The 23,467-nt window shown below is 45.0% G+C and overlaps 5 protein-coding genes across 6 annotated transcripts; 4 read left to right on the top strand and 1 right to left on the bottom strand.

Annotated features, from left to right (window-relative positions):
- The first annotated feature begins 5,288 nt into the window (after positions 1–5,288).
- LOC115682372 (nicotianamine aminotransferase 1-like) lies at positions 5,289–9,353 on the top strand. The gene is made up of 7 exons (XM_030606583.2): positions 5,289–5,658; positions 6,729–7,068; positions 7,343–7,561; positions 7,748–7,807; positions 8,331–8,486; positions 8,609–8,702; positions 8,815–9,353. The coding sequence occupies exons 1-7, from the start codon at positions 5,390–5,392 to the stop codon at positions 8,928–8,930; spliced, it is 1,254 nt and encodes a 417-aa protein (XP_030462443.2). The 5' UTR covers positions 5,289–5,389; the 3' UTR covers positions 8,931–9,353.
- Positions 9,354–10,012: 659 nt separating this feature from the next.
- LOC115682340 (probable aminotransferase TAT2) lies at positions 10,013–13,087 on the top strand. The gene is made up of 7 exons (XM_030606528.2): positions 10,013–10,398; positions 10,660–10,999; positions 11,090–11,308; positions 11,389–11,448; positions 11,802–11,957; positions 12,032–12,125; positions 12,629–13,087. Exons 1-7 carry the CDS (start codon positions 10,142–10,144, stop codon positions 12,745–12,747), a joined length of 1,245 nt encoding a protein of 414 aa, XP_030462388.2. The 5' UTR covers positions 10,013–10,141; the 3' UTR covers positions 12,748–13,087.
- Positions 13,088–13,611: 524 nt separating this feature from the next.
- On the top strand, positions 13,612–16,407 carry LOC115682342 (reticulon-like protein B17). Of its 2 annotated transcripts, XR_008814252.1 has the most exons (9): positions 13,612–14,295; positions 14,417–14,576; positions 14,693–14,767; positions 14,844–14,985; positions 15,080–15,149; positions 15,267–15,332; positions 15,424–15,546; positions 15,718–16,020; positions 16,110–16,407. XR_008814252.1 is itself a non-coding variant. In XM_056302353.1 (8 exons), exons 1-8 carry the CDS (start codon positions 13,734–13,736, stop codon positions 15,861–15,863), a joined length of 1,344 nt encoding a protein of 447 aa, XP_056158328.1. In that variant the 5' UTR covers positions 13,612–13,733; the 3' UTR covers positions 15,864–16,035. The 2 variants fall into 2 exon arrangements, 1 of the variants encoding a protein (XP_056158328.1); XM_056302353.1 differs by lacking the exon at positions 16,110–16,407 and having other exon boundaries at positions 15,718–16,035.
- A 1,085-nt stretch (positions 16,408–17,492) lies between these two features.
- On the top strand, positions 17,493–20,018 carry LOC115682343 (uncharacterized protein At4g28440-like). The gene is made up of 2 exons (XM_030606531.2): positions 17,493–17,884; positions 19,479–20,018. The coding sequence occupies exons 1-2, from the start codon at positions 17,572–17,574 to the stop codon at positions 19,667–19,669; spliced, it is 504 nt and encodes a 167-aa protein (XP_030462391.1). The 5' UTR covers positions 17,493–17,571; the 3' UTR covers positions 19,670–20,018.
- A 991-nt stretch (positions 20,019–21,009) lies between these two features.
- On the bottom strand, positions 21,010–22,433 carry LOC115682378 (protein E6). Its single transcript, XM_056302354.1, has one exon. The coding sequence runs from the start codon at positions 22,302–22,304 to the stop codon at positions 21,276–21,278; it is 1,029 nt and encodes a 342-aa protein (XP_056158329.1). The 5' UTR covers positions 22,305–22,433; the 3' UTR covers positions 21,010–21,275.
- Between the last annotated feature and the right edge of the window lie 1,034 nt (positions 22,434–23,467).

Genomic DNA, 23,467 nt, shown 5'->3' with positions numbered 1-23,467 from the left:
TCTTACCTTTGAATATGATTTATGAAAGGTTTTATGTTTGATGAATTGAATCGTAAAAAGTGATATGATTTGGTTTTTGAACCTGAGTTTTGATATGGTTCCCGGTTTTGGTCATGAGTCATCGGAGATTGAGGTTGGTGGATTATACCCATGTCGCCATGATTGGAACCCATTGACGGGTAAGTATGCATATTGTTATTAGAACGTTCCTCTGGACCAAACCACTGGCTGATATTGGTGGAGACCTAGCCAATGGAGTAAATTTAGTCGTCTTTGTCACGGGCGTTAAGCGTAACCATAGTTAGATATTGAGTATTAGATTAGTCAACTGAATGAACCATTGACATTTGACTTGAAAGAGATTAATCAATGGAATTGATCATTGATGATTGATTTGTCATTGTTGATTATTGATATGATATAAAAACATAATCTACTTTTGATATTTTACGTATATCGTATTCTGGATTTGACATTGATGAGTTATGATATAAGATTATAATAAATGCACAGTGAATGTTTGATTTGCTTGGAAGAGATCTACTCACTGAGTTATGGTTGCTCATTTCATTCATCTTACTTGCTTTTCAGGGTAGGACGATTGCGTTATCATTATTAAGAGTACATTTTGATAGTAGAGATTTTTGGATATGAGTTATATGTGACTATGATGAACTTCTTAGTTAGTTATTTGTTGGAGATATATAAATATATCTTTTTGATAGATTATAAAAATTCCGATATTATAACCAAATCCGATATTATAACCAAATATATATATATATATATATATATATATATATATATATATATATATGGAAGGATGGCTATATCATTATGCCTGCACTTATAGACTTGGGGATGCGACAAACTTTCTATAAGGAAAAGCCAAAAAATTTAGGAGTAACTCCCAAGAATGAACGAAAAGTCCATTACATGGAAAGTGGGCTTGCGCTCAACGCTCGAGCACTTGTCCTTCCCAAATTGAAAAGAACAATTTGAATTCGTCTTTCTCTTAGTCACTTGCAGGTCCATCACGTTATTGATCACTGCCCAATAATCGTAGCAAAGAAGTGCTTTATGCCACCTAAAAATGTGTATTTCAGGCAATTATAAAAAAGACTGAGAAGGTGAAGTCGTTTCCAAAGAGTAAAAAGTATATTTTTCTCAAAATTCATTCAAGCTTATCCTAATACGATCACATCATGGAGTAAAACATGTCTATAGGCTTTAAATTTGTTCAACCTAACTCTAGTTTGCGTCAAAATATATATGATCAAGATGTCGAATTGACAAAATTCTAAAGGGGCTATTTAGGGGACAAGGCAGCCATCCCTAATGCATTTCTCTAAGTCGTTCCTAAAGGCCCGTTGATGGGCTCCGCAGAGCAATCGCCATTTCTCTTCGGGAGCAGACGGGGCGACGTGCCATCGTCATCGCCGATGATCTCATTAGGAATTGTTTTGCAGTTTTTGAACTTTTAGGGACGTTTTTGCTCGCGGCTCACGTCCATTCTCTAGTCGGGGAGTGGCGGGCATTTCCAATTTTGACTCGGGTTGAGACGATATTTTGTCGACGGAGTGTGAGAAAATAAAAGACGCAACACTTCTATTACAAGCCAAGGCGTCGAGAGGACTTCTTCTTCTTCCACAAAAAACTAACGGAAAATCCAACATCAGCTTTCATTTCACGTTGGATCTTTCCAAGCAAAAATCGTCCTTAAACAATGGAGAAAAAGATGACCATAATGTCTTCTCAGTGGTGCAAAGTTGTCGATTGCCCCCGGGTGCGCTCCCCTCCCTTGCTCTCCAAGATTGTATAGACCGACAAAGTTGACCTTCGGACACCTCTCGTGCAGGGTCGTCAAATGAGCAGATCAGATCGGGCTAAAAATGATCTGGCCCATATTGATCCATTTACATGCAAGGCCACGTCACGTTCCTTGTCCTAATTTATTTACCACCCGTGGTTAATTTACCCAGATGATCTCACTCTCCCCTCTTTCCCCAAGCCCCAACGTGTTCAGATTTTCAGGAATTCAAGGCAATCATACGATTATAGAATGTCCTAGCCAGAGAGATATCATAGATAATGGAACCTACACTTTGTCTTTTTGTCGTGATTTGCAAAAAGTTACTAAAGTCTCTCGCCTTTTCTTCTTCCTTTTTTGATGATTAGCAGATTAAATTGTTGTTGTTTGATTTGTCGAATCACTCGCTCACATCACGTGAGATTCGTCTCTTTGTGCCATTTGGTGAAAACGATGCACCGAGTGCATTGGAGTCACCAACCTGACGTTTTTCTCTTTGTTTTCTTTGAAGAGTTGGTGCGAGCAGCAGCAGCGGTGCAGCCAACAGATACGGTCATGTGTCGATTCTTCTTCACTTTCATATTTGTGAAAACAACGTATACTCGTAATTAGGATCCTGATCGTACTGACAAGTGATCCCGAGACACTTATTAAGCATTTTTAATACGGAGCCGTTGGATTTTCGACCAATTGATTTCCAAATTTGTCGAAATAAAGTGGCATCGGCTCGTGATTTATGAGATCCCATATCCCCCGTCTCCATTTTTCATGGATAGAAACGTGCGATGTATTATCTTTTCCATGACTGTTCGGCAATTTGTGAAAATAGTGTATCCACCTTTCAGGATTTTTCGATAAGCCGCGCAGGGTGGCCCCTTTGTTGGACACTTCCAATATCTATGTCGGAGTTAAATCTCCCGTCATCTCGACCCTGACTTTTTACTGCCATTAGACTTCCAGATCACAGGTCATCATTTTGTAAAGTTGGGTAATATTGGCAATGATATGATTACCCACTTGAGCGGAATTCAAAAAATGAAAAGGGAAAAAATTACCAAAAATCCTAAACTTTATCATCTGTGACACATTTACTCTAAATTTTTTTTTTGTGACACCAAAAACCCCAAACTATCCTATTTGTGACACATTTACCCCATTGTACTTTAGTCCATGGGCATTTTCGTCTTTTTTGCTTTTTCTTTTTTTTTTTTTTTTTTCCTTTCCGGCGAGGGTCGCCTCTCTGGGCGAGCAAGGGCGGCCCTCGCCCGACTCCGGCGAGGGCGACCCTCGCTCGAGTCGGGCGAGGGCCGCCCTCGCTCGCCAAGGCGAGGCAACCCTCGCCCGACTCAGCGAGGGCGACCTCGCCCGACGCCGGCGAGGGTCGCCCTCGCCCGACGCCGGCGAGGGTCGCCCTCGCCCGACGCCGGCGAGGGTCGCCCTCGCCGACGCCGGCGAGGTCGCCCTCGCTCGAGTCGGGCGAGGGCCACCCTCGCTCGCCCGGCGAGAGACCTCGCCCGATGCCGGCAAGGGCGGCCTCGCCGGATCGGCGAGGCCACCCTCGCTCGACGCGGCGAGGGCGGCCTCGCCGATCCGACGAGGGCCGCCCTCGCCTAAGTCGGGCGAGGTCGCCTCGCCCGGGAGAGCGAGGGTGGCCCTCGCCCGACTCGCCGAGGGCGGCCCTCGCCGACGCCGGCGAGGTCGCCCTCGCGGATCCGGCGAGGGCCGCCCTCGCGAGTCGGGCGAGGGTTGCCTCGCTGGGCGAGTGAGGCGGCCCTCGCCGACTCGGCGAGGGCGACCCTCACCGACGCCGGCGAGGGTCGCCCTCGCTCGGGCGACCCTCGCCGGAGACGGGCGAGGGCCGCCCTCGCTCGCCCAGGAGAGGCGACCCTCGCCCGACGCCGGCGAGGGCCACCCTCGCCGGAAAGGAAAAAAAAAGAAAAAGTAAAAAAGACAAAAATGCCTATGGACTAAAGTACAATGGGGTAAATATGTCACAAATAAGATAGTTTGGGGTTTTTGGTGTCACAAAAAAAAGTTCAGGGTAAATGTGTCACATGTGGTAAAGTTTGGGGTTTTTGGTGGTCTTTTTCCAAATGAAAATGCAAATGAAAAATGAATTTTTTTTTTGTTTCCTGGACTCTGTGTTTCACTAGGAATTAATCACAAACTAAGTTATAAAAAATCATGGGATGATCCGAAAAATCCCGTTTAATATCAGGACAATGCTTAGAATGCTAAAAAACGGATCTTGATGGTCATTGTGATCAACTTCAAGATCCGGAAAAGATGGAACGTATGTAGAAATCGATTTATTAAGTAATACAACGGACCGTAATTGCAGGTTCTAACAAGTATATCGTATTGAACTGCGATCAAAATCCGAATGTTTGGATTCTGTAACTCTCGTTTTTTATTGTTGGAACTGTAGTAGAGTGCAGGGGTTATGAGAATAAGCGATCAAGGGTATTGATGAACTTTAGGAGACACGAGATTACACAATAAATGACTGCAATTGATCCAATTAAGTAAGTAATTCCTTCAACTCAAGCTGAATTTAAAGCAATAGACACGCGGTACATCGGATCGATCAAAACCGGCCCTCCTAGATACATGACGTTGAGTGACATGAGATTCATAACGCGGTCTATAGTAGTGATCAGTAGATCTGTTAAACGGATGGGTCAGGGATCGAAAATGATTCGACCCAAATTGACCCATTTCCTCGCCATACAAATCTAATGAACTCTATTTGACCTGACCCGACTTGACCCGACTCATATTGCTAAAATACTTTCATATTTAATCTCAATCTAGGAAAACTCATGAGGTCAAGAGGATGACAGGGAATGAAGAGAGAGTAGTAAAGGAGGGTTGAATCTAAATAAATTGTGAAGTCGTTTAACAATCATATTATTTTGAATTTTACCATTCTAAACTCATTTCTGACCTATTTAATGAATGTAACTAACTCACGTAACAACTCGGCTCATTAAATATAGATAAGAAATGGGTTTATGACTCGTTTTTATAAGTCTGATAACCCTGATTACACTCACGTGGTGTCTTTCCCGGGAGTCAGCCGTAGCACAAGCCGCTTCGCGCCAGCCGTTTGTCATGGGCCGACAGTTCCTTGACCGCGGAATAGCCCGTGCGGCGCCTGATGCGTCAGTCACACCAGGCCAACCCTCGTTCATTAGCGGTTCCAGAGAATAATACGGCGAATAGCTTCCTTGTATCGGATCGTACCATGCCTGGTATAGCTCGGGCGTCTAGTCCATCGAGCGAGATACACATATCTTTTATTTAGATACGATAATTGGTTTCGGCCTACTGCTAAAATTTCTAACGCCAACCGTCCTGACACCACTCCTACGAGAGTAGGAGAGAATCATGGTCCGCGACACGTTGCTCACAAAACAACACTGCTTTGTCCGCGTCCGAAGCTCGCGGGATCTTTTTATAGGGCCCCCGCTGCAAGAGCAAGAGCACCACAGACATACGAGAAAAACAGGGGACGCTCTCGTCTGTTTCCATCTTTCCATCGCCGGGAAGAGGACGACGACGACGAAGCGGGCGAGCATGGAGAACGGGGCGCCGGTCTGGAAGTTCCGGGGCAACGAGGGGCTGTCCGCCGCGTCGGCGATCACCGTCCGCGGCATCCTCTGCCAGGTCATGGCCAATCTCGACGCCGGCGATGGCCGCGCCGCGGTCCCGCTCGGCCACGGCGATCCCTCCGCCTTCCCTTGCTTCCGCACGGCCCCCATCGCCGAGGACGCCGTCGTCGATGCCGTCCGCTCCGGCGAGTTCAACTGCTACGGCCCGACCGTCGGTATCCTTCCCGCCCGGAGGTAAGAAGCGGTGCCGTTCGAGATTGTCAGGATTAGATTTCTCGTTCACGTTCGCGACCTTTTTTGGCTGAATCAGAAGGGGAATAGGGGGAAAGTAGTGAGAAGAGAGTGAGATTTTGGGATGAGGCTTGGGAGGTAGAAAGTTGGTAGAGTTTTCTGAGTGCACTACTAGGACGCTCTGAAACGGTGGAGAACTTGCGGATTCGTCAGGCCAATGCTTGCGTCTGTTGAAATGATGGGCGAGGATTATAGCCGAATGTTGTTCTTTTTTCCGGCCTGTATATCTGCGAGCTACGGTATCTTTTTGGAGGGATTAGTTCTGCATCGCGTGTAATCTTGAGACGAACAGATAATATCGTGCTCTGTACAAGCTTGGCGATAGCATGGACTGGCTCGTATGCTTCTTATGGTCGGGACCGTTTGTTTAGCTGCGCGTGTCATATTCCCCAAGCATGTTATTTTGCATCCTCGATCTTCCTAGTACCTACGAGTCGATTGTTGATGCGTTTAAGGTGCCGACGGAGTCGTGTACTTAAAAATGCCGGGATTTACATCCATGTGGTCATGCAAGATTTAAGAAATCGTACAGTTTAAATGGTCAATGATTGAGAGGCTGATGAGTGGCTAGTGTGAAAGGCAACTCAATTGAGGTTTTTGAACCTTATTGTGTATTCTGTTTCCGTCGCGAGACTGCAAGGGGGTCGAATGCAAAATGCATTGTCCTGGCAGTTGTTTTGCTTTATGCATACTAACCATTTGGTTTGTTCATGGTTGTATCTTAATGTCATAGTAGCTGTTATTGCCGGTCAATATCAACTGTCTCGTCAATCAACTTGGATCATCATATTGCTAGCAAAAACAGTATGTTGAAAACAGAGTATAAAAAATGGGACCAAGCTTTAGTGACTACAAGAAGTGGTCATTGTCAATTGTCTGGATAACGATTGAATTTTGTGTAAAGGCCGCTATGACTATGTTGACCTAGGTGCTTTCTGTAGGCTGAATAGCAATTTATTTCCAGACCACACGTTCAAGTGAGCTAGACTAATTCGGGGCACCAACTTCCACAGGGCTATTGCTGATTATCTCTCCCATGATCTCCCGTACAAATTATCACCAGATGATGTCCATCTGACACTTGGGTGCACACAAGCAATCGAAGCCATATTAACAGTTCTCGCTCGCCCTGGGGCCAATATTTTGCTTCCAAAACCTGGATTCCCATACTATGATGCACGTGCTGCACATAGCCATCTTGAGACACGGTATTTTGATCTTCTTCCGGATAAGGGTTGGGAGGTTGATCTCAAGGGTGTTGAGGATCTTGCAGACGAGAGTACTGTTGCCATGGTTATCATCAATCCTGGCAATCCTTGCGGAAGTGTCTTCAGCTACCAGCATCTAAAGAAGGTTGCTTTTGCATTTTGTTTAAGATTTCTTCGAATCTTAGCAAGTAGATGTCTCATAAACATGGAAAAATCTATGATTATAAGCTGGAATGGAGCCAGTAGATTCCACTGGAGCTTGACTTAGAGAGCTACATAGCCTCTCGAGATGCTTCTTTATCTCAGGCAGTGGAAGCTAAATAGATTTGTTGCTAGTCGCTTTTATAATCTTTGGTATCCACATTTGTGTTGCATTAGCTGTTGTTCATCATTTTCTTTCTTTCTTTTTCCGAAAAAAGGTTGCCGAAACAGCAAGGAAGCTTGGGATTATGGTAATTGCAGATGAAGTCTATGGTCATCTAGCTTTTGGAGATACACCATTTGTCCCCATGGGTGTTTTTGGATCCATTGCGCCTGTCTTGACGTTGGGATCAATATCAAAGAGGTGGATTGTTCCAGGTTGGCGACTTGGTTGGCTTGTGACAAATGATCCCAATGGTTTTCTGAAAGACACTGGGGTCTCTCTCTCTCTCTCTCTCTCTCTCTCTCTCTCTCTCTCTCTCTCTCTCTGTGTATGTGCGCGTGCGTGCATGCGTGGGTTTGTGAGCGTGACTGCTCGCTTGATTGCATATCTTTTTGGGCCGAATTATATGACTGCTGGGGTTGGTCACAGGACATTTAGATTGTTCCTTTTCTCTCTACAGGTTCCTACGTCCCTTAAAGGATTTCTGGATATATCCTCTGATCCTCCTACATTTATCCAGGTACGTAACTACTCCTGATAATTGATCAGTGACATCCAGATTTGGAGACATGGGCTGTTTTTCAAAATGATTTAGTTAGTAGGCTTTGTCTGCATTATTTTTGTATCATTACTAGAGCGAGTTGTGGACATTCTTGGCAAGTCTTTCAGGAAGTGACAAGTTAATGAGAGCTTTTTCTCTTGAAGATGGTTAATTAAAACAATGTATACTGCATAGCAATGTAGAGTCGCACCCAAAACAGATCCCCAATGATTTGCGTGTTTCCTCTCTACAGTCACCTCGTGCATGTTACTTTTCTCAGAGATTTTAGACTGTGATGCGCAAGCTGTTGATATTCTTATTAGAAGTGATAGATATTCTGTCTCAGTCATTTGGCTTGAATTATCTCAACTCGCTTTTACTTGATAAAATATTGTCTTCGTTTAATCCTTGCGAGAGTGCTTGCTAACTTTTATTTGTGGACAACTAGCTTCCTTATAAAGTAATAGCTAATTATTTCCGCTCTTCATTGCAATTTTAACAGGGGGCGGTCCCTCACATACTTGAGAAAACAAATGATGATTTTTTTTCAAAAATCATTTGCCTACTAAGAGAGGCTGCAGACATATGTTATGAGAAGATTCAAGAGATACCTTGCATCGTGTGCCCAAATAAGCCAGATGGAGGCATGTTTGTAATGGTATGGACATTTATATATACACATGTATATGTATGTATGTATTTTTATTTTTTCATCGGTATGGCATACACAGTTATGTGATTTATATTTTTCTTGATAAGTGAAAGATGCTATCGTGACAGGTCAAGTTGAATTTATCATTGTTGGAGGGCATAAAGGATGATATGGAGTTCTGCATAAAACTGGCTAAAGAAGAATCTGTTATTGTTCTGCCTGGTAAACTCAGCCTCTCATACACCCATCCCATTTTCGCTACAGAGTTCTCTGCTTTTCTCAAGCGATGATATCCGTATCCATCAGATGATAATCGATAACATTTGTCTTGCAGGGTTAGCTGTTGGAATGAAGAACTGGCTTCGCATCACTTTCGCCATCGACCCATCTTCTCTCAAAGATGGCCTGGCGAGGATTAAGGCCTTCTATGAAAGGCATGCCAAAAAATAAATGTGTCGGTCCATGCCGGCGCCACAAGGGACTGAGATCATCAACTCCTTGTTGGATCTTGAGATGCCTTTGTCACAACGTTGAAGATCATTGCAAACTATAAAACAAGATTAGTCAATCCATAAGAAACCTAATTATCCGAGCATATGCCCGGAAGTAGGGGACGGAGGAGGAGGAGAAAATTAACCGGACTGTTGATTCGATCCAAACCTCCATTAGAATGGTCCCTTCTTAGTCGTGTTGGTTGCTTTAGCTTTGGCTGGGAATAAAAACTTCAAGTAAGGGCTTCGTAACTTTTGCTGCTCGGCAAAATGTCAAGAAGCAGTGTCATTAGGTGATCAACACCTCCCTGTTTGTAATTTAATCGTCTCTTTAGAAATAAAGATGTGATGACATCAGATATGCATATTCCGATTTCCAAAAGTGCCGCGACTCGCTAATAATTTCTATCGGCGGAGTTAATTACGTCGGGGAAATTCCTAGGGAACTCGTGAGGACATTTCTACTTGATCTAAAATATACAAACTCCCTCAAATTTTGTTATCATGTCTTCTCGCCCACCTGCATATTGCACGTCATTCCCTAGAAAACTCTACATGAAGTCATTAGCTTTGTTATCAAAAGTACCTTCCCATCAAACTTAATCTCCAAACGATTAAAGCAAAGTTGAGGGGTATCCTTTGCGGTCGGATGGTGCAAAAAACGTTGGAATAAAAAATTTCATTGTGAAATCAATATTGTGCTCATGCTATCGTTAAAAGGTATACATGAACATTGTGAATTCCCCATTTCATTGTAACTTAGTTCTTTTCCTTATCCTTTTTTTATTATTGTGTCCTCTCAATATGGATATCGATGTTTAAAATCCTTTGAAATTATGTGTATTAAGGCTGGCTTTTGCTCGGACTTTTTAATCGGATATGATAAGGTCAGATAAAATAAAGGAGGGACGATGTTTGGAAAATATGATGTCCGAGTTGGACCATTGAGGCGGGTTGAATGACGATGCGATGGCTCTGGCCGACAGCAACGTGCTACACACAATATTTTATGTTGACGACTTCAAAAATTAGAACATGTTAAAAGTAGCACAGTGCAACGTGCCAAACCGACTTCGTCGGTCTGTAAGTCCATTTTCGAACGCAGTTTACTTGTCATTCCTAAGTTCGATCCAATCCAAACCAGAGGAAGGACTCAAAGAGGAAGAAGAGATGGAGAACAAATGGAGTAGACTCGGATTCGCGAAGAGCACGGAATCGCCCGTCACCATAATGAACGTGTGCGCTATGCTGAAGCAGAACCTCAATGCGGCTTACCCCAGACCTCCTGTTTTGCTCGGCCATGGCGACCCTTCTGCATTCCCGTGCTTCCGCACGTCTCCGGTCGCCGAGGAAGCCGTTGTCGACGCTCTCAAGTCAGCCAAGTTCAACTCCTATGCCCCTTCTCTGGGTCTTCTTCAAGCTAGGAGGTTGTGGTCTCTTCTCGTTCACATAGCTGTTACTTGCTCAAATCACTATTTCCATGTCGTTCTCATATTGTCATCTTTTTAATGGACTCATCATCTTGCGTTCATGTTTTTGTTGTCTTGAATATGCTATTCAAGGGTAATGTTCCATCAAGCATCCTGTTTGTGGGTGATGAATGTTGCAGTGAAGTGTTTCTTCCTTTCCTTTTTTTCTTATTTGTTTGTTCTCCAATATGTCATTTTTGCTGCTTTTATGTTCACCAGGTCAATCGCCGAATACCTTTCGCGTGATCTGCCCTACAAGTTATTGCCAGATGATGTCTTCGTGACCAGCGGCTGCAAAGACGCCATCCAAGTCATGATCAATGTCCTTGCTCGAGCTGGCTCAAACGTATTGCTTCCGAGGCCTGGCTTTCCGCGGTACGAGACTTTTTGTGCTTTTAGTCAGCTCGAAGTCCGCCATTATGAGCTTCTTCCAGAGAAAGGCTGGGAGGTGTGTCTTGATTCGATCGAAGCCCTCACGGACGAGAAAACCGCTGCTATTGTTGTAATAAATCCGGGCAACCCTTGTGGAAATGTATATAGTCATCGGCATCTGAGAGAGGTGGGACTTGTTACTTGTCAGATCCAGAAAACCCTCCTCTGTGGACTGTTGTTGAGGAGACCTATTTTCATATCTCACACTTGTGTACAGATTGCAGAGACTGCAAAAAAGCTCGGGATTCTTGTGATAGCTGATGAAGTTTATGGCCATCTCTGTTTCGGAGACGATCCTTTTGTGCCGATGGGCATTTTTGGATCTGTTGTGCCTGTGATTACGCTTGGATCTATCTCGAAGAGATGGGCCGTCCCGGGTTGGCGACTTGGTTGGATAGCGATAAATGATCCTCTGAAAATGCTTCAAGAATCTGCGGTACTGACAAGTCTTTTTCTTTCTTTTTCCTGCAAGCTACTCGCAACATGGCATAAACTCTTGTTTTTTTGCCGTCTCAGATTGTGGAGTGCATTAAGATCTGTCTTGATTGTTCCCCTGAACCTGTTACCTTCATTCAGGTTTGTGATATTTTGGATATGGTAGCCTGTCTTTCCTCTTACCTGTAAAGCAAATCATAGAAAGGGAAGCTAGAGAACTGCAGTTAATATGACATTCTGAGCTTGTTACAACTTTATGCCTTGCATTCTCGATGATAAGAAGCTATGTTGCACACTAATGATCCACTATGTGTATTTTGGAATTAGAAAGTTTCTTTTTGGTCAGATTCTTTTGAGAAGTTTATGTTGCACCTTATCTTGAATACACAAGTAGTGGATCTTAGAATCACTTCCTCATGCAATCGCCTTATGGTCACGTAAGAGAATTCGCTCTTGATCTGCTTCATAGTCTTTATGCTGTCATCTTGCATCAGGGAGCTATTCCAAAGATCCTTCAGGACACAACAGAGCAATTCTTTTCAAGTACTAACAGCATTCTAAAGGAAGCTGCGGAGATATGTTTCAATAAAGTTAACGAGATTCCGTGCATTGCTTGTCCGCACAAGCCGCAGGGGTCTATCTTTGTAATGGTAAGAAAGCCGTACATTTGAGCTCAATATCAACTGATCGATTGAGTTATAATAACCAGAGACAATCCTCGCAGGTCAAACTAGATGTTTCACTCCTGGAAGACATAAAAGATGATATGGATTTCTGCCTGAAGCTCGCGAAGGAGGAATCTGTAGTCGTCCTGCCCGGTATCGTATTAGCCAAACTTTGTTTGTTGCCAAAGTTCATTAATGAGAATTCCTGCTCTCACTGTGAAAGCCCTCTATGCTTACTGTTGTGCTTATTTATGTTGAGATGTCTAATTCATAATGCAACTCCCATCTTAAGTCCACACGTTCGACTATCGTCCAAATAGATGGAGTGTGCATTGTTAGTTAACGCTACGCGTTTCACTAAGAACTGCTACGCATCTCAAGTTCCCAAGAACAAACTAAGTAATGAATATAGCTGTTCAGAGCCCAAATTTTGATGGCTTGGTTCACCAGCCGGTTCGAATTCTCTCCACATACTTGGCTAATTGAGGAGTCCTACCTGGTTTCTTTGCGAATGTCTTTCGCACCGCTTTTCGTTGGCGTTCATGAATGCATTGCTGCTAACGTTCATTGAAAGAACCGGCTCCTAACGTTTCATGCTGCATAGCTGCTTCCTCACCTCCTTACCGGTGGTTTGCTGACGCATCCGTTCCTTGCAGGGACCGTGGTGGGGATGAAAAATTGGCTTCGCATAACTTATGCCGTCGAGCCACTATGCCTCGAAGACGGCCTCGAAAGGATAAAAGCTTTCTGCCATAGGCGTTCCGCGACGCCATAGCCTGCACCTTTCTCTCAAAATTGTGCAACTAGTCCTGCTCGTCCGCACCTATGGGATCATCGACTCGCGCAACCATCGCTGCCATGTCGTAACTTACTTTATCAACAAATAATTAAGAGCTGATGTGTAATAATGTGTTCTGCTCGACCGGTGAAGTCCTCTAGTTGAACTTTCATCTTCAAAGTGACACTTGAGGCAGCATCCAATCAGGACGCAATCGGTCATTATCTGATCAGTCTCAACGAGTAACGTATACTTTGTTCTAAATTCATGTTAAGACCCATCTTAAAATTCTAGTTAAAACTATAAGCACCGCCTGGGATCGTGTTCGGGTTTTTGGCCTCTCTCTCTCTGTGCCCGGTGTCTCGCGTCCCCCCCCCCCCCCCCCCCCCCCTAGCGATCATGTAGACATTGAAAAGACAAAAGAGATTTACGAGACGCAAGGAGGGTGCGCGTTCCGGGAGTACCTAATAATTTTCCGAAAACTAGGACGGCGAGTGACGTCGGATCGGACCCTCCCCCGGGAAGTCGCCGGACAGGTCCGGTTCAGCTCACGTGAAATGGACCCCAGACGACAAAAACAAAAATAAAACAATGTCCAAGAATGTTTGACCCGTGCTTTCTTACCGTTGAAGCTTTCATGGCCCAACAACCATCCATTTTCCCTTGTCTTTTCCCTCCTTTCCCACATTCAAAATTTTCCCCAGAAAAAAAGAAAAACAGAGATAGAGAGAGAGAGAGAGAGAGAACACCAATCGCTTTTCTTGATCTTTCCTTCCTTTTCCATCTCCAACGGCTCCTTCAACCCCACCCCTCTCCCCTCTCCTCTCCTCTTCCAAATTTCCAATACAAAAGAACCCAACAAAAACCAACTCCCCCCCATCAATCTTCCCCATCTTCATCACTTCGTGAATTTCGATTCCTTCCTCTGTCTCTGCCTCTCTCTCGCTAGCAACTCGCTCTTGATACCCACAATTCAAGAAACCATGGACACGACCCCGCTCTCGCACCGGTCCCGGGCCAAGTCCTCCGTGTCGCGCCTCGCCCGGGCCGTCGTCGACTCGAGCATCGACACCGACGGGTCCCTGAACCTGTCGTCCCTCGACCTGGTCCCTTCGTCCCCCAGGAAGACCCCTTCGCCATCCCCTCTCTCCCTGAGATCCTCCAACAACTCCCTCCCCCTCCAGGAGCTCCTGCTGCTCTCCCCTTCGCCTTACAAGCGGTCCAAGACCCGCCTCGCCGATAGGCTCGAGGCGGCCGACGATCCCGCGGAGGGGCGCGGGGGCGGCGGGGCGGCGGGGGCGGCGGCGGGGGGCTCGCTGCGCAAGCGGTGCAAGAGGAGGGAGGGGCAGGCGGGACTTCTGGGGTGCGCCTCGCCGAGGGGCAACCGGCGGTCGCGGAGGCGAGCCGAGGCGGAGGTTAGGGAGGAGCGGGATCTGGGGCTGATCGAGGAGGCCGTGAAGCAGAGGAGGAAGCACGGCGGGAGGTCGAGGAAGGAGAGGCTTGCCCTGGTGCCTCTCGTGAACACCTCTTCTAGTTTGTCTCTGAGTATGTCACGTCTCGCTCTGTGCTCGGATGATTAATCTAGGGTTTGGGTTTTTCCATAGTTCTTGCTGTAGAGATTGAATGGCTCATCTTTATTACTGTCTTACACTGTCGAACATTTCAGACGTAGAAACTGATGATGGGGACAATGGGAATTTGGACCGAATTGGACAGGCTATTACTGACTTGATAATGTGGAGAGATGCGGCGAAATCGACACTTTGGTTTGGTCTAGGGTCTCTCTGCTTCTTATCTTCTTGCTTTGCTCAAGGAATCAGCTTCAGGTGTGATGAAGTCATTTCTTGTTTGGCTTATATCTCTACATGGGTTTGTTTTTATTGTAAGAACAACCGGTGAAGGATGATATCTGATCAAATTTCCTGATGGCTTATGTTATCAGCATTTTCTCTGCAATTTGCCAACTGGGACTTCTCTTTTTGGGGTTATCTTTCTTCTCCAATTCCATCTGTCAAAGGTATAGTTTCACTCTAGTGTTTGCACTGTTTCTTTATGTGTGTAAAGTTGTGAGCTAAGGTGCAGCATTGATGCAGGAATAATGTTGAGAAGAGGCGCGATTTCCAGTTAAAAGAAGATGACATCTTGAGAGTGGCTAGATTGATACTTCCCGCTACTAATCTTGCAATTTCGAAGACGAGAGAGCTTTTCTCTGGGGAGCCGTCCATGACCCTTAAAGTATGTCGTGGTGGGCTAGTATTCCTGTTCAATGCCCATATGCAGTTTGCTCAAGTCATTATCTTTGATCAACATTTCTGTTTTTCCTGATCAGGTAGCTCCATTTCTCCTTCTTGGAGCTGAATATGGCCATCTCATCACGCTTTGGAGGCTATGTGCAATTGGTGAGTAGTGAGTGCAAGCTTATTGTACCTCACCTAAATGAGAACCTGTCTTATAACTCTCAGGATTGCTTGGCAATGTATAGTAATGCCTTACACATTCTTTTTTACTTTGAGCAGGGTTCTTCATCAGCTTCACCGGCCCGAAACTATACTCCCGCTACTCAGCTCGGATAAGCCAAAGAGGTACATACGTTCGTTCAATGCTATGTATATGAATGTTACTTGCTCATGCTTTCATGCTCATATTTAACTAAGCGTGCCTCGGTTTGTATAGTGGAGCGCTCCAAATGGTGGGTTCTTGAAACATGGGGTGCTTGCTCCCACAAGAAAATCGTAGCTGCATCAGCAATCATGGCCTTCTGGAATCTGACAACAATAAAGACTCGCTTGCTCTCAGGTGAACTTTATAAGATGCGAGTCTGCGAAATTTAAGAGGCAGTGCAGAATATTGCAGGACATTTGTTGATGAATTAGTGATTAGTGAATCTCCTCTATTTGCACTGAGACAAACTTGTTAAGAACATCAATGTCTACTTAACTTGACAGTTTGGTATTGGTCTCTTCACAGCGTTCATATCTGTTGTGATTCTGCGTTATCGCCGACAACATTCGGAAGCAAATCTTGAAGTAGCTGCAGAAGCAGAAAGGGAAGATTCAGCAGAGAAGCGGCCTCAAAAGGCTCTAGTCGTCTCGGAAAAGGTGTCCTGCGACTAGTGCCAAGGCTTTATCAGCCACATGTGAGACATTCGTGTTGTGCTGTCCAGAAGCATTGTAGATCTCGCAATGCGGAAAATAGGCTCTCTCTCCCGCCTTCGGTGAATAATCAATCCAATTTGCGTGTAAAACTAACATGTTTCCTGTACAATAAGAGGTTTTCTATGTAAAACCGCCTCTTTTGTTGTAGTAATGTTGTCGACTGCACTTGAAGTCGAAGTATCATGGTTTCCTGTACAATAAGAGGTTTTCTTTGTAAAACCGCCTCTTTCGTTGTAGTAATGTTGTCGACTACACTTGAAGTCGAACTATCATGGTTTTCAAATATGACCTGACAGGAATCGATGGTCAGTTACTGACTCGAGAAGGTCGAGCCCGATCCCTTACGAATTCTGCTTGCGAAGCCCCGTGAGACTTCATGTTCATGTGTAATTGTTTAGCTGCCCAAATGGGCATGGCTTGGAAAGAGAAACACAGCCTAAAGCTAGCCCAACTCCAACTCCGCCACACGTTTATCTTCAATGGTGGTAGAGTCTTGTGCCAACTCATTACACAGAACTACTGGTGGTAGTAGAGTGCGCAACCTTGCTTTGATACCGCTTATAGGGTATTCGGAAGTGTTGTAGTGGCGACACGAGAAAATTGTAATAGACAATTCGAGATATACTCGTTTTATCAAATTGCGGTATAGCACTCGGAAATTATCTCACACAACTATTACAATATATTTTCTCTCACCAAACTCAAAATACTCGAAGCAATACTTGCTTATACAGATACACACTCTCAACTAATCTGTTTATCTCTCACTCATAGAGAGCAACTCTCAGTTACTTGCTGTTGAAGGATATTGACCAACTTTGTACTCGCTTCTTTTACCGACTTGAAAGGAATGGTGTCGTGCCTTCCAGCATATGTTGGAGTTCCTTCATTTTGTGTGCCCCCCTGCTTTTCTTAATCTTTAAGCATTTGATTTCAACCATTCATTAGCAGTACCTCTGCTGCTACATGATATCTTTTGAGATTTCACCTTTCTTTCCTCCTTTTTGGGCGGACATTTTCAGCCGGAAAATCGCCAAACCAGAAGATCAAAATATAGGCCTAGCTTGCTCAACTCGACCGCGAATATCACGACGACGGTGGATTTGCAAAGCGCAACCGGTTGTGGAGCCATCCGATCATCGGATTTATCATATGAATACCGAATCATTATAGACTTTCAATCAATGCATCCCGAACCTTTCCTCGACTTCGATCCTAAGCAAAAATCGGTAAAATCGGATATATTGTCGATTCCATTGGGGGGGGTTTTTAGGCCGCACTTTTCAAAAAGTAAAGAGAGGAAAAAAAAAAAAATGTCCTGGAGGTCCATTGGGCTTTTCTCATGAGATTGGAGGCCCCTGACACATATATATATGCTCCATCGGCCAATGCTCTCTAGACACGTGGCACATCGGGAAATGCTCAGCTGGTCCCGCCCCCACAGTATCATAGCCTCAGTCCCCACAGCAAAACTTTACCCCAAAAGAAAAAAAAAAAAATATTCCGCAACTTTAAAATACAGCAGATCAAAATCATACCACCTCCCCCTCCCCCTTCGAAAACCCTAGAAAACCTCTTCGTCTCCGATCATCTCCCCCTCCCTCTCCCCCTCCCTCTCCCTCCATTTCTCCACAAGATCGTCGCTTTCGCCGCGGATTCCGGCGACATGGCCAGCAAGACCTCGTCGGCGGCGGCGAAGGGCGCCACCCCCGCCGGCAGCGCGGCGCCCCCGCCCCCACCGGTGGTGGAGAAGCGGAAGCCGGTCTTCACCAAGGTCGATCGCCTCCAGCCCGGGACGAACGGCCACACCCTGACCGTGAAGGTGGTCAGCTCCAGGGGCGTGGCGGTCAACGCCAGGGCCAACCGGCCGTCGTCGAATGCCGTGCTCTCCCGCCCGCCCCCGCGCAACACCCGCATCGCCGAGTGCCTCGTCGGGGACGAGACCGGCTCCATCGTCTTCACCGCTCGCAACGAGCAAGGTATATATTAGGGTTTTTTTCTTTGCTTGCCGCCGTGTGCTTGTTGGTCCGATCGCGTGGGCTGCTGTTGCCGTTTCGCGTCCTGTTGAGAGCGCTCTTGATTCCTTTGGTTGCTTCAGTTGATTTTTGGCTTCTGATGATGGCTTACCTCTGGCGACCATTGGGGTCGGATTTTCCCTTACCCTCGGTGCCTTTGTCCACTTTCGTGTAGAAGTTTTGACTTTCCCTATAGTATCTTACTGTTCTGGATTTGCGTTTTTGTGAAAGAGTATCAGAACTTACATGTGTTCAGAGTTCAAAATGAAGGAAAAGAAAGATTAGATCCCCAAGAAAATGAACAGCTACAAAGACGTGTGCGAGTAGGAAATGTGGAGCTCATGATGGTACCTATACTCGATAGTTGTCAAAAAGTAGCATTCGGACGGAGAAAAAGGTTATTCTAGGAAGACCTGACATTGGAGCTGCAAAATGTTCCTTTGGTATGTCCATTTCTGAGCGCCGACGCAGGGCCCTCTCGATTATGAAACTACTCCCTTAATTTGAATTACTGTGAATGCTACACGTTCGGCTGGCCTTAGCTGGATAATTGGACCCTTTGGCGCGCTACTCATCCGTTGCCTGGGGGACAAGATGCATCCCCTCGATCTGCTTAAATATTTTACTTTTGCGCCAGCAGTTGAAGGATTTGTTCATACGTTTTCAGCACAGTGCAGTGCTTTGAACATGTGGACACTATCTTATATTGTTTGTGGCATGACCTTTCAGGTTGAATGCTACTTTTAACAATGATCAATTACAACTGTGATGAGCTAAAAGTTCCTCATTTTCATTTGCGCGAAGTGCTGAGCTATTCGACCAAAAAAAGAACAAAATGTGCTGAGCTATGCTTACAGTCAGTTGCAGCTGTAGTTATATTGATTTCAGCAGGAAAAATTGAGGCAGTAGTTTATAATTTTCTTCGTTTCCCCGTCAATAGCTACTATATCTTGCGGCTGTGCTGCTGAGAGGACAACAACACCTAGAAATCCTTGTTCCTAAGGATTTTAAACTGCCTCTGTCGATTATGTGGATTTTGTGAGTGCCCTTTGGCTGTACTCTTATCGTGATAATCTTCTGTCTTTAGAGGTGGACTAGTGGAAAAGAATGGAAATTGTGACTGAATTCATGTAAAATGAGGAATAGTTAAATGATTAGTGAATTAGCACGCTATAGTATGCGACAGCTGATTTTTCGTTCCCTATCTTTTAGATCTCTGATTGCCTAGATATCTGGGCTGCATCTCTGTACTGTGATATTTTCAATTGGGTTCCTTCACTTTCCAATGCATCATTTGTTAGTTTCTATTGTGCCACTGAAATTTGACCTTGCTTCTCCGACTCCGCCTTCTCTATATTCACAGAGATCATAATAAGAGATTTCTCTGTTGGTGAATGATGATAGAATTGTTTTGTGTTATTGCTATTCTCCTATGTCGTTATATTTTTCATTCTTTTTTTCAAATCGATATCTTCATTTAGGTTCATTGTATTTACTCATTGATGCATGGATGTCCATATGTGTCAATCTTACAATGTATTAATTCGATATTTTGCAGTTGATATGATGAAGCCAGGCACCACTGTGATTCTTCGTAATGCGAAAATCGACATGTTTAAGGGGACTATGAGGCTGGCAGTTGACAAATGGGGGCGTGTTGAAGTCACCGAACCTGCCAGTTTCGAAGTTAAGGAGGACAATAATCTGTCTTTGGTCGAGTATGAACTTGTCAATGTTACTGAAGAGTGATTCGGCATCTGTGGAGGTGAATATAAGGGAGGCATTAGAGGCTTGAGATTGTTTTTCCCTGGCCATCAAGAGTTCGTTGGGAATGGTTATGATGAATGTCCTGCACAATAGGTTTCCTGGATAAGCTTTTGGGGATATTGCTATGCTTGGTGTAAAAGATGGAAGTTTGACTGGGTAACTCATTGGATTTCCGAAAAAAAAAAAAGTTACGTGGTTAAATATCGTTCTATGCTGTCGTGACGTTGAATTTAGACGAATTAAGTGGTGGTATCAGTTACGTGGAGAGCTGGTCTGTCCTTTTTCTTTTACTCCTTAAGTGACTCTGTTTATAAAATGATGCTTTTGTGCACTTCTCTCTTCCAAACCTTTTGATGGTCTTTTTAAGATCGATTCATTATCGTGTAATGTATGTGCCAACTGCTGATGCATCCAGGCGAGATACGGCAAATCTGATGGATCATAACTTCTACCTCTTTGAAACTTTATATGTGGAACTTCCCCACTAGTACGGTTCAAACTAGGCTTTGCGGATGCACAAAGACATCGTGAATTTCTGCCTCTTTTGAACCTAAATGTCTCTTTATCTATTGCATTTTGTTGATGAAGTTGGGATTAGATCGTTGTTTACTAGAAGAGATGGGGGTGAAGGACATGGGTCGGTGCACTTGGGGGATGAGAACGAAAAACACGCTAACTATTCCGGCTACACGAGCAATAAAGGTCTAATGTGAAGTTATCAACCACGCTAGATTGTGTAGAACATTGGATGTAGAGGGTAGGAGTAGGGAAAACCTAAGCTGTTTCTGAAATTAATGGTCTGACGGTGGAATGTGGCGATTGGTCTGCTTGGGATTACGACATACTCAACTCAAGCTTCACAATGAATTAGCTTAGCTGAGACTCTGGATCATCGATTGTTTCATATTGCTGGGCGAAGGAAACTAGCCTCATTCGAAATCCAGATGAAAGGAAACTAATTAATGAGTGATGCCTAAAATTCTTACACAAAAGCGCATCGATCCAGTGAATGCCCGGTTGGTTTGAGAATGCTCTTTTTCCACTGAAAAGCTTCTCACTGGGAGAACCACTTGGTGATGAAAGGAGGTAGGGTTGCAGAGAGAAGAGTTCAATGAGAAGGACTACAGTTCACGTAATCAACTGTAATTGAGAGACGTGAATAACTAGCGGGCTGGAGCTGAGCTTTGTGAGATATATGCAGGTCTCCAGTTGATGGGTTAAGCCCAAGATTAGGCCTTTGCCCAGACCCGGTCTCATTAGCTTGTGTATCATCATCATCAAAGGGAACTTGGTTAAAAAAGACCGACATCGGGACAAGCTGCTTGCTATCAAGATGAAAGCATTTCCATAAGTTCTGCTCTTTTTAAAGCATTCAATACTCTTAAGAACATCAATTGTTGCAAGCAACTCGTATCATTCTTCCATATGCAAATCAATAAAAAGTGCCCAAGAGGAAAAAAAAAAACAACTTTGGAAACATCAACACAACGAACACACATCCTCTCTTTCTTAATTTAGCTTAATCTCCTACTCTGCAATCCATGTCCAGAGCTCTCTCTCTCAATCGCTCACGGACCGATCGCTGCTCTCAAGGCTCGTTCACCTCTTGGCTCTCTTGGTACCCCTGCTTCTTGTAGTACTCTTCCATGGTATCGAACTCGTTCGAGTTCGAACTGTTCTCGTCGTAGTTGACATAGTTCCCAGTAGCTGCCTTTTCTGGCTCATACCCATTGAGATAACTGTTGTCGCTCTTCACATTGTAGGAGTACTTGCCATTCTCCAAGTACCTGGTGTCACTCATCCCTTGCTTCCCGGTAGCTGCCTTTTCTGGCTCATACCCATTGAGATAACTGTTGTCGCTCTTCACATTGTAGGAGTACTTGCCATTCTCCACGTACCTGGTGTCACTCATCCCTTGTCTCTCTGTCCCATAGCCATTGCTGTTGGCGTTGCCGGAGTATCCATTTGTGTTGTAATTCTCGGACTGGTCGGTGGTGCTGTACGTGCTCGTGAAGGCGTTGGTGTTGTAGTTGTTGGCGTATCCATTGGTTTCCCTGGTGTTTGCGTAGCCATTGTAGTTGTAGTTGTTGGAGAAGCCATTGTTGTTGTTGTAGTTGTCATTGTTGGAGTAGCCATTGTTGTTGTCGTAGTTGTAGTTGTTGTTCGTGTAGCCTGTCTGGAAGCTTTCGCCGCTGAGCTCTTCGCGCACGAACTGGTCCTCAAGGTTGTTGTCCTTATTGGCGGTGGCAGTGGCCGGAGTGGCGGTGGCTTGCTTTTCGTTGACATTGGTGGTGGTGGTGGTGGCGGCGACGGTGGTCACAGGAGTGAACGTCTCTCTAGCCGGTGGGAGCATGTCGGAGTCGTGGCCGTACAGGCCGTAACCGTACTCCTTCTCAACATAAGCCGGGGCAGGGCCAGGCGTGAGGCTATACTCCGGAGCAGCCGCAGGGATCTCGATCTGGGCCAGCTTCTTCTCTTCGACGTGATCGCTGGTTGCCACATTGGTGGAGTGAGTGACCTTGCTGAAGAATTTGCTCTCTCTAGCTTGGACATGGGAATGGGCAAGGACCAACAGCACAAGGAATAGAACAGAGAGGCCTTTCGTTGAGGCTGCCATTTTGGGGTTACAGATCCAGAAACAGCGCAAAAAGAGACACAATGGTGAACTTAGCTGGTGTTCACTATACCGCTCCTATGTGAGACGTCTGCTCAGTCCTCTTTTTATAGAAGCTCTCCCTTTAGAAAAATTTGGCCGAGGAATGATGCGGGGATTGAGGGAGATAAAAGGGGCTTGTGGGGTACAGACATCATGTCACGTAGCGCACGCTCCATGTGCATTTCTTGACAGTGTCCAGCAGGAGAGAGACCTACACTAGATTAATGGAGCAGCATGGAGTCACGGTCAAAAGAGCTGCAATTTTTCTTTTTCTGGTTATCAAAGGAAGGCACCTCCTTCGTCTGCTTTTGCTGAAGCCACTCGATTGGAATCGAGACTTTTGGAGGGTCCTACGTCTTCACCTTCGTAGCAGTTGAAGTTTGTTGGGCATCTAAGTGGAGGAGAGGGGGGGAAAAGAGAAAAAGGAGAAAAGAAGAAAGAAAAGAGAGATGATTCTGTCGGATTGAAAGCTTGAATTCCCTGTAATCATGGGGTTGGTGGGGGAAGTTTCTCATCGCAGAAGAACCCTATGTCTTGTATCACTTCATTTGGCTTCCAATCCAGCCGATGTTTGGTAGCGTTAGCATAGCTAGCGTTCGACAATTGTTACTCAACACGTGGTCGAAAATCGGTATCTCGACACCAAGTTTCTCGTCACAGAAGAGCTCTAAGTCTTAAGCCCTCATTTAAGGATGAATCAGGATAAATGTTGTGTCTCGATATATCTTTCTCTCCTTTACGCTCTTTTCGTTGTATTTGTACGCTTAATCCTGACAATCTCGACGCAACGCCAAGCTTGAAGCCGTCACTAACTTGCTGCTAATCCTATTGAAAGTGAATTTAGGCCACCACACGGACTGTGCTTGTCCTACATACGGCTGTTTGGCATGAAGTCGAAGTTTCCTAGCTCGACGGTCGATTGCCTTGATCATTTGTAGCTATTCATTATGTACACCAGCGAGACCAGATCTGTATTCAACAGGGGGGAAAAGCAGGCAGGTTCTACGACTCAGTGATTGTGGAAGACGAATTATAAAGCGAAACTTGGGTGGTTTGTCTGTTGACGCTCCCTGAAGCAAAGCAAAATAATCCTCGGTTTGGAAGCGCCATGATTGGAGGAAAAG

This window comes from Syzygium oleosum, unplaced genomic scaffold, assembly GCF_021117445.2.
Source record: "Syzygium oleosum isolate NSW1041296 unplaced genomic scaffold, Sole_v2.1 Sole_v2.23, whole genome shotgun sequence".
NCBI classification, from domain to species: Eukaryota; Viridiplantae; Streptophyta; class Magnoliopsida; order Myrtales; family Myrtaceae; genus Syzygium; species Syzygium oleosum.
The sequence above is the reverse complement of the archived record's forward strand: the minus strand, read 5'-3'. Positions and strand labels throughout refer to the sequence as shown.

Coding starts and splice junctions, on each gene's coding strand:
- LOC115682343 (XM_030606531.2), top strand. CDS start 17,572: ATGGCCAGCAAGACCTCGTCGGCGGCGGCGAAGGGCGCCACCCCCGCC. Junction 17,885..19,478: donor CACCGCTCGCAACGAGCAAG/GTATATATTAGG, acceptor GATATTTTGCAG/TTGATATGATGAAGCCAGGC.
- LOC115682342 (XM_056302353.1), top strand. CDS start 13,734: ATGGACACGACCCCGCTCTCGCACCGGTCCCGGGCCAAGTCCTCCGTG. Junction 15,150..15,266: donor TTGGAGGCTATGTGCAATTG/GTGAGTAGTGAG, acceptor TACTTTGAGCAG/GGTTCTTCATCAGCTTCACC. Junction 15,547..15,717: donor AAAGACTCGCTTGCTCTCAG/GTGAACTTTATA, acceptor GTCTCTTCACAG/CGTTCATATCTGTTGTGATT.
- LOC115682340 (XM_030606528.2), top strand. CDS start 10,142: ATGGAGAACAAATGGAGTAGACTCGGATTCGCGAAGAGCACGGAATCG. Junction 11,449..11,801: donor AACCTGTTACCTTCATTCAG/GTTTGTGATATT, acceptor ATCTTGCATCAG/GGAGCTATTCCAAAGATCCT. Junction 11,958..12,031: donor AGGGGTCTATCTTTGTAATG/GTAAGAAAGCCG, acceptor CAATCCTCGCAG/GTCAAACTAGATGTTTCACT.
- LOC115682372 (XM_030606583.2), top strand. CDS start 5,390: ATGGAGAACGGGGCGCCGGTCTGGAAGTTCCGGGGCAACGAGGGGCTG. Junction 7,562..7,747: donor GTTTTCTGAAAGACACTGGG/GTCTCTCTCTCT, acceptor TTCTCTCTACAG/GTTCCTACGTCCCTTAAAGG. Junction 8,487..8,608: donor ATGGAGGCATGTTTGTAATG/GTATGGACATTT, acceptor CTATCGTGACAG/GTCAAGTTGAATTTATCATT.
- LOC115682378 (XM_056302354.1), bottom strand. CDS start 22,304: ATGGCAGCCTCAACGAAAGGCCTCTCTGTTCTATTCCTTGTGCTGTTG.